General features: G+C 37.1%; 2 protein-coding genes across 2 annotated transcripts; both read right to left on the bottom strand.

The window, feature by feature from the left end:
- Nucleotides 1–1,390: 1,390 nt before the first annotated feature.
- Nucleotides 1,391–6,160, bottom strand: LOC142357007 (uncharacterized). Its single transcript, XM_075408731.1, has 3 exons — nucleotides 5,904–6,160; nucleotides 2,256–2,302; nucleotides 1,391–1,618 (listed from the first exon to the last, which is right to left on the bottom strand). Exons 1-3 carry the CDS (start codon nucleotides 6,013–6,015, stop codon nucleotides 1,424–1,426), a joined length of 354 nt encoding a protein of 117 aa, XP_075264846.1. The 5' UTR covers nucleotides 6,016–6,160; the 3' UTR covers nucleotides 1,391–1,423.
- Nucleotides 6,161–6,363: 203 nt separating this feature from the next.
- LOC142357006 (proteasome assembly chaperone 2-like) lies at nucleotides 6,364–8,204 on the bottom strand. Its single transcript, XM_075408730.1, has 2 exons — nucleotides 7,693–8,204; nucleotides 6,364–6,651 (listed from the first exon to the last, which is right to left on the bottom strand). The coding sequence occupies exons 1-2, from the start codon at nucleotides 8,196–8,198 to the stop codon at nucleotides 6,384–6,386; spliced, it is 774 nt and encodes a 257-aa protein (XP_075264845.1). The 5' UTR covers nucleotides 8,199–8,204; the 3' UTR covers nucleotides 6,364–6,383.

Here is an 8,204-nt window from a genome sequence, read left to right as displayed (position 1 = left end):
GAATACATTATGCAGTACCTAGTTTCGAACCCTAGAGGAGGTTTCTCGAGTCTTGAGGCAGGAGAAACCTAAAAACCAACAAAAAAATTTACAAAAAAAAATTGATAAAATTTGTCATATTAAAAACTGAAAGCCATTCCATGGCAAAAAAATCGTTTCAGTAACTTATTATGAAACCCTTAAGGACGTTTTCTGGTCCCTGCGTCCGGAACAAAGTGGATAAAAAAATAAATGTAAAAAAAAATGGAAAAATTTGCACGTTTTGTCAAAAAAAGCTTAAATTCGTGATGTTAAAATGTTGAAACCATTTCACTACCACTAGAAACTATGCAGTAACCTGATATAAAACCCAAAAGGACGTTTCTTGACACCTAGGGCTGAAAAACACAAAAAACGACAAAAATTTTCAAAAAATTTGTGAAAATTAGTATAAAATTGCGTGTTTTTAGCGATCGGTTGTTCGTCAGTAGCCACGGAAGGCGGGGGGGTGTCGTCAACCTCTAAGAACCGCCCTTCACACCATAAGTATGGAAAAGCAAATGGAAAAGATACTTATTTATAAACACGTTTCTTCTTTTGCCTTTTGTTTTCTGAAATCCAATCTGAAGAATAACCTCTTCAATCAGATCAGTGGGGAAAATGAGAACGACCGGTTGGCTTGGTCATTAGCTAGCCACGGGGGGGGGGTGCACCGAGGGCTGATGGGGTGCAGCACTGGGTTGGGGGGCAACAGCGCGGTGGGGGGGGGGGTGGAGGCAATAGTGGGGGTGAGGGGTCAACAAGGGGGGGTGTCAACCTCTAAGAACCGCCCTTCACACCATAAGTATAAGTCTCCAAAACAGTTTGAGCTGAAACAGACCTGAAAGGCTCCAAGAGCACTTAATGCCCGCTGGGCGCTACCTGTTTATCCCGTTTTTGAGGACGAAGAATAAGTTTTGAAATAAGTGTAAAATTTTTGACTCGAAAACCTCTGCAATTTCAGATTAAGAAACTTGTAAGTTGCCTTTCTTAAGCAAGGTTACATGAGTCTACTGAATTTAGTTCTCAATTCCAAACTACATCTCGAAAGGCTACGCAATTCTCGACGAATAGCAGACGTTATCAGTTACTTCATCAGAGTCGCGTTAACTATACAGTTGATAGCGTCCTTTCTATCCGTTATTGGAAGAAAACTGAACTTTAGTCCAAAATTCAACTCTGATAATCTGTTTGTATAAGGCATGAGTACGACAAAGGATAAAACGGGTGATGAATGTATTTTAACGTGACAAATATTACTATATTCATAGAGATTGTGAACCTATTCTATTTATCTGCTCCCCCCATCCAGTTATTTTTGAGCCGCACTTATTGTGCTGTGTTGTTCTACAGCACCGGGGGGGGGGGGGGTTATATGCCCTACTAAGCTGGGGTAGGAGGGGATTCAGGAGATTTCCATGACTATCAACTTGAAATATTTCTTACTTTGGGGACAGTACCACACATTACAGAGTGGGAATGAAGACCTCTGGTCACGTGTCTTTACGTGAGGAATTCTCAGCACATGTTTGGGCAGGTACTCGGCTATCAACTCCTCAGCTATCTCCTCAAGGGGCTTGTCTCTGATTATACTCTCACCCTGTATTGATCAAATCAGACAAATGTTAACAGAAAGGTGTAAGTTCGGATCTATTCTGTTTTGCCCCCCCCCCCCCTCGTGTTTTTTACGCCCCCAGTGTTTTTTTACAAATTTTATGTCGCTATATAGCACATTACTATGTAAAAAAAATAGCACGTGCGCTAGGGGGCATATAAAATATAAGCCCTCTAAGCTGGGGAGAGGGTCCAAAACAGAATAGATCCGTAAGTTCAAACGGAATATAATCATCTATGTGTCTTCTTGTGCCCTTAATTGCTTATATACAAGCTGTAACTGCAAATTAACCCCTCTTTTGAAAACTTACGAAAGCAAAGAAATTATTCACGGGGAAAAACAGGTCCGGGCAAACTAGGCTCATGAATTCTCTCCTAGTGAAGCACAAGTGCACACTCAGGCAAATTTAATTGAAAACTTTAAAAATGTTTAACTTTGGGACAACACTTTTCCCATTAAAAATTGTAATTTAAATTCGCCAAGAGAAAGCTGGATCTATTCTGTATCCCCCCCCCCACAGTTTTTAAAAGTTGTTATATGGCCACTGAACTGGGGGGGGGGGGGGGGGGGCAGAGTAGATCCAGAAAACCTGTTCTGATCTAGACGTTAAAATAGAACTTACATCAATCTGGTCAAGATGGACTTCATTTGTCTCGTTGTTGATTGATACTGAAACACAAATTACTCTCTATATAAAGATCAAAAATAGCGTCCGCCGATTTCAACAGTAGCCACTAAATAAGTGTCAATTAACCATAATATATACATTTTGGATGCTCATTTTAGGCTCTGCAAGATCCACTCGACCTCAAACTACCTTAAGACGTAGAAGATCTCAGTTCGACAAAGCTAAAAGGTGTTATAATCAAGTCAACCTGGTTTATGTATTAGACCTCAAAAAAGTTCTAGAGTCACGTACGAGGATTTGAAGTTTTAAAAAGGCATCACAAAATGGTCTTTAAAAAGCAGAAAAACATAGGACAAAGCAGAACTTTCCAAAACAATTAGCTGAAAGGTAAATTTTTAATTTGCACACAATTGTTTTCACAAAAAATGCAGAAAATTTGGCAAAAAATAAACGAGCGCTCTTTTCTTAGTTTATCAACAGAGACTATGCATACATCAAGTCGAGCAACAGTCCTCTCGACAAGATTGATAGCCAAAAATTGGAAATCACCGCAATAAAAAGACTACTTCCAACATATTCCAGCATATTCTCTAAAAGATCATTAATTCGTACACCCCATTCTATCAGCACTTTTAACACCGACCACACATATTGAGAATTTTCCAAGAGAATTTAAGGATCTTTTCTGTCTGTGTGCCCCCCCCCACCCAAGCTTAATGAGTGCATATTTTTTGCACTCTCCCTGGAGTGAGTATGTAACAAAAAAAGGCAGGCACAAGAAAAGGGCGAATTGAAAAGCATTGTGCCAAAAGAAGATCCGTTCGAGTTGCTTTGCAGTTTTAACAAAGATGAGCCAATATATAAAGCATACAAAGATGCAGCATATATAAAGATGCAGCCTCTTTAATCGTGATCCCCCAGTAAATTTGGCACCCCCTGTTTAATGTTTAAACCCCAAGTATGCACTTGAATTATTGCATGTCAATACGTGGGAATAGGTATTTAGAAAAGGTTCAAGACCGGAGGTCTGAAATTAATACGTTCATATAGTAATAATGCACTGCGTATAATGTAAGCATCAGCTATAAATTTGCTCTCAATTGCATTTTCTGGGACTACAGGTTTATAAAGAACTTTAATTTTAAAAAGTGTTGTCAATCTATATAGTTGTCGATGTATTATACCAGGGACGTAGCTATTCTATTTATGAAGATTTTTAAAAGTGAGCCAAATAAAAATTCGGCTATATAGGACAGGGGTGCTAGAGGAAAAGATCCGTTAATCGTTCCTCCACGAAAGGAATGGCTTCATAAAATTATTTTACCCGCCTAATGCTTGAACTATAAAAAAATTATAGTAAACACCGGTACTTCAACCAACGTCCATCACAAGTCCGAGCTAACGGGATTGTAAACAATATATCATACCACTGATTTTGCGCCTTATATGCAACAACGATCCGCACAATTCAGTATAATGGTCAAATAACCAATAGCCCCCATTATGGGGGGCTATAATGTAAGACAAGAATAATCTGCCATTCTGGAGTTATCTTATAACCTGCACGTCCGTGTTTTAAATAAACAATTCGATTAGATGCACTTTACCAAAAAATGTGTCAAAAAGCTTTAAAACGGGTTTCTAAGAAAGCTAATTACAAGTCAATTTTCGTCTTAATATCAGATTTTGAAAACAGGATTATTTGTTCACCTATTTATAAAAGAAAAAATAAGTGGGCACGCATAACGCTCAAAAAAACTCTCAAGAAAGTAGGCTAAAAAACATTCAGCGATTAATTAATAAAACTTAATAAAATTCATTCCGCAGAAGCCTCTTATTAGGGACCTTTACTGCACATAGGAGTTCCTTTGACCTTAAAAAAATTCAAATTAAACTTAAGTTTTAAAGTGCAAAAGTCATTTTATTGAGTGAGGTAAGTCACGTATGATCAAAATCTAATCACGCAAAATACTTTCGCTAAAGCGAGTGAGAAATGACGTCACACGCGCAAATGCCGTTAGTGAGAGGAAGAAGTCATTCAGAAGATTTGACTTTCTCAGCTTTGCTGTGTGAACAAAAAAGAGCGTCAGATGAAGAAACAAAAAACATAGAAGAACAAATCCTGACGTACAATTCAAAGAATTTTCATTGACTAAACAGAAAACTAGACCTAGAACGGAATATGAATGGATTGGGAAAACCATTAAGAAAAAAATCCAATTCAAAAAATCTAAAAAACAGTAAAAAATTAAAGTGAAATTGCCGCATGTGAACAAAAAATCACTAGCGAGAAAGCGAATTTTTGTTCAAACGCCGTTTTCTCACTGTGCTTTAAATTTAGAGCAAAAAGAGTTCACGCCGCAAAACCACCCGCTTTTTCGCTCCACTTCCTGTTTCGGCGTGACCAAAATCACTACTCCAATTTGACTTCAAAAATCATGAAAATGTGTGAACAGATCATAAAAACATAGCCGGAAGAATTCCGGAAACGACTCGAAGGAGAAAATTGCCCATCCTTATGACCAAACAACTGAAAAACTATTGTGAACCCTGAACCTCCACAAATGCCATAAAAAAATTAAGGAAGAAAAGAAACGGCATTCAAAAACAAATTGAACAAAAAAACTATAAAAACTTAGTTTTTTTCAACTTGAGTTTTTTTTTACAGTACAAGGAAAAATAAAACCGAATAAAAATCATTTGCAATTAGAGCAATGAAAAGCTCGCAAAACAATGGGCAAGTCATAAAAGGCTAAGAAACTTGTCTGAGATTAAAAAAGAAAAATGGTTTCAAAATTTCTCAATTTTTCTGTCAATTTTCCTAAGAAAAAAATGAGTTATACCAAGAAAACTTTAGTCAATTGGTATCTATTTCTTAAGTAACAAGCTTCTATCCAAATCCCACTTAAAGCATTAAAAACAAAAAAAAACAGGCAAAAAATCATCAAATTTCGTCTAAAAATCAGCAAAACTGATCAAAAATCTCCAAATTAGCATTAAACTCAAATTTACTACTTGAAACCTTCAATTCCTACCAAAACAAGCCTAAAACTAATACAATATCATAATCAAACCTCTTAACCATTAAAAGTTGCAAAAAATTGCTTTTAAAAGCCGCACGTGAACAAAAAAAATCGCTCGCTTATAGAAAATTTTTTCACTCATCAATTTTTCGCTCTCTCAAAAACAGCGGTATGAACAAAAACCACTCTCTTTTCGCTCTGCTCTTAGCTTTTGTTCACCACCAAAATCACTCCAAAATTTTTTCACGCGTTTCATTTCCCGCTTCAAAAATCACTCCGATAAAATTGATTTAAAAAAGGACTTCTCCAATACTCCTCTTCGAGTAGTAAAAAGACAGCGCCCCAATACAATTCAAATTCTTTGAATTGTAAAAACCAAGAGCACCGCAATATAGATACGCTCAACTTACAGCTTCGCAGCTATAAAAAACTCCAAGATGCCTAACCGTAGGCTGCTATTCTTGGATCCCTTATGCTTAAAAAAGAAAAAAGAAACAACTTTTGCCGCAAACGAATCTGAAGAAATGTCAGAATCTTTTGCAGCAGAGGCAGCTACAAAAACAGAAATCTGCCTACGAATGAACTCTGTACAGAAACAAGACAAAATATTTCAACTTACGCACTAGAGTGGCGGAAGATTGAATCCTCTGCAGCCGTTTAAACTTGGTCAGAATTAGTGCAACTTCTTCCGAGATGTTGACAATGTTGAGCGAAATAGTCTCACTGTTCATATTTACAACTTGGGTGTGTTGTTTGTGATTGTAAAAGCAGGACAGATATTTGGTATACTATTTATAATACAATATGTCAATACTATTGCATAAGCTACAATTACTAATCTGAAAAAAAATTACAAGCTACTAAATCAAATTTATCGAGAGTATCAAATGTGAAATCTTTGAGAATAAATCTTTTAAAAGGCATATTTTTCTAGATATGCTCCCGCGTATGTCGAAAAATGACTCCGCCGAGCTTACACATTGATACATCATAAACATCACTAGAACGTCGTTCTGTTCAAGAATTTTGCAGCTGAGCTGCGAACTGTTTTGAATGGGTTTCAGTGCTATTGAAATACGCAAGTTTTATTAATTTAAATTTAAAACATGCTCAACGCAGAATCAAGTTTATCATCCAAAATAGCCCAAGAATGGGGACATTTCGTTCTGTATTTGTTTCCATTCTCCTTTTTAATCGCAAGCAGGTCCAAAACAAATGACGTCATCATTGTTCCTTGAGGTCGGTTGTCTCCCTCCAAACAGTAGAGGAACAATGATACAAAAGTCGAGTTCAGCTGTTTCGTTTTGTCGATTAATGCTGGAAGATAGCCGGATCCGGGGAAGAAATCATCGACGTCTGTCTGCTCTCTGCAACAACTTAGAGGATCTATTTTATGCACTGGGTCAAAAGAGGGTCTAAAATTTTTGGATCTTCTTTCTGATGAGCCCAGCTTGCTGTACATCAAAATTTTACAACCTCCAGCTCACGCGCCAAATTTCCACAATATTGTGTCATACAACAACGCATAATTTGTATATTGGGGTATAACTGCAATGAAATGTTTTCAGAGTTGAATACATTTTTTGACAGCACTAGAGAAACATACAAAAAGACTCCTTCAAATATATCATGGTTGACAAAAGAACTTAAAAAGTGAGTTGCTGAGAAACATCAATTCTTCGAGGAAAATAAATTGATACAAAGTGCAGAATCGCTTGCATGGTTAAATTTGCATTAATATTCAGAGGAAATTTTAAAGAAATTTGAAACCGCAAAAGAGATGGAAAAGTATTCGGGAAAAAATTGGAACAGAAATAGCCCTCCAAACATACTGAAACTGATTAAAATGGCCAAAAACCGAAAGACAAAAGCCGATTGGTAACAATTTAAACAAAATTTTTTAGCGAGAGGTGCATCTACAGAACAGAGGGCAGGTTTTTCCATTGAAGGCTGAAAAATTAGCAAAACTTCTAAGAGCTCAACTTAAGGCCTTTTACGCTGAGAGAAATCTATAAAGTTAATCACAATCTAGACAACAGCAAAGCACCAGGCCCGGGATGCATTAGTGCTTAGGCATTGAAAACTGGCAAATACGCCATTGGAACACATGTTCGTATTATATTTAACCTTCGTTTTCAAGAGAAAAAGAGACAATAACTACCTTTCCGACAGAACACGTTCTAAGTCAAAAGTGATTGGATTATTATGGAACTCGACTCGCTCTTCGAAAAAAATTATTCACAGCAATTTTACTTACTTTCGATTCTAGGTGAGAACACTGCCTGGAAAAACAGTACTTCTGGTTAAAAAAACTGATAATAACCAATAGTCCTCTTCGAGTCGCAGTAAAAAGACCAACAGGACAAAACAATGGTTATATAAACTTAAGAACCATTAACAATACTTACCTCAGGCTGTAATGCATTTTGAATTCTTTGCCACTGAGCCGCTGTATCTCTTCACGGTCTATTTTGTTTTCCGACAGACCTTCATAAAAATAAATCTGATCAGGTTCCGAAATCGCTCTGTCGTGTCTTTCAACGGCGTCCACGCTCGAAAGCACCAAGACGTTTGCAATTTTCACATCGTTCAACCACGAATATAGACTATCAACAAATTCACCCTGGTGTCGCTTTACTAAAGCCGTTCGAATTTGCAATATCAGCAACTTGTGATTTTTAGATACATAAACGTCTATCGCTGTGGTGGGTCGTTTTGACTGCTTATCAAAAGCGTTCTTCCCAAAAAGGGGAACAACAGCTCTGTGGAAAATCGATCCAATAAGTTCGCATTTGAGAGTTGATATGATGAGATCAATTGACAACTGGCCGACATTTCCAATGGACACAGTTGGAAGAACACATGTGTAGCCAGTGACATCGATAGTTTCTGTTTTGTCAACAGGAAAAAACATGGTAAA

Source organism: Convolutriloba macropyga, unplaced genomic scaffold (genome assembly GCF_964194025.1).
Source record: "Convolutriloba macropyga unplaced genomic scaffold, txConMacr16.3 SCAFFOLD_3982, whole genome shotgun sequence".
Classification (NCBI taxonomy): domain Eukaryota; kingdom Metazoa; phylum Xenacoelomorpha; order Acoela; family Convolutidae; genus Convolutriloba; species Convolutriloba macropyga.
Note: the sequence above shows the minus strand (reverse complement) of the source record. Positions and strands in the feature narration are given on the sequence as shown.

Coding starts and splice junctions, on each gene's coding strand:
- LOC142357007 (XM_075408731.1), bottom strand. CDS start 6,015: ATGAACAGTGAGACTATTTCGCTCAACATTGTCAACATCTCGGAAGAA. Junction 2,303..5,903: donor ATCTTCCGCCACTCTAGTGC/GTAAGTTGAAAT, acceptor TTTGTGTTTCAG/TATCAATCAACAACGAGACA. Junction 1,619..2,255: donor TCCATCTTGACCAGATTGAT/GTAAGTTCTATT, acceptor TGATCAATACAG/GGTGAGAGTATAATCAGAGA.
- LOC142357006 (XM_075408730.1), bottom strand. CDS start 8,198: ATGTTTTTTCCTGTTGACAAAACAGAAACTATCGATGTCACTGGCTAC. Junction 6,652..7,692: donor AAAATGCATTACAGCCTGAG/GTAAGTATTGTT, acceptor AAGTTGTTGCAG/AGAGCAGACAGACGTCGATG.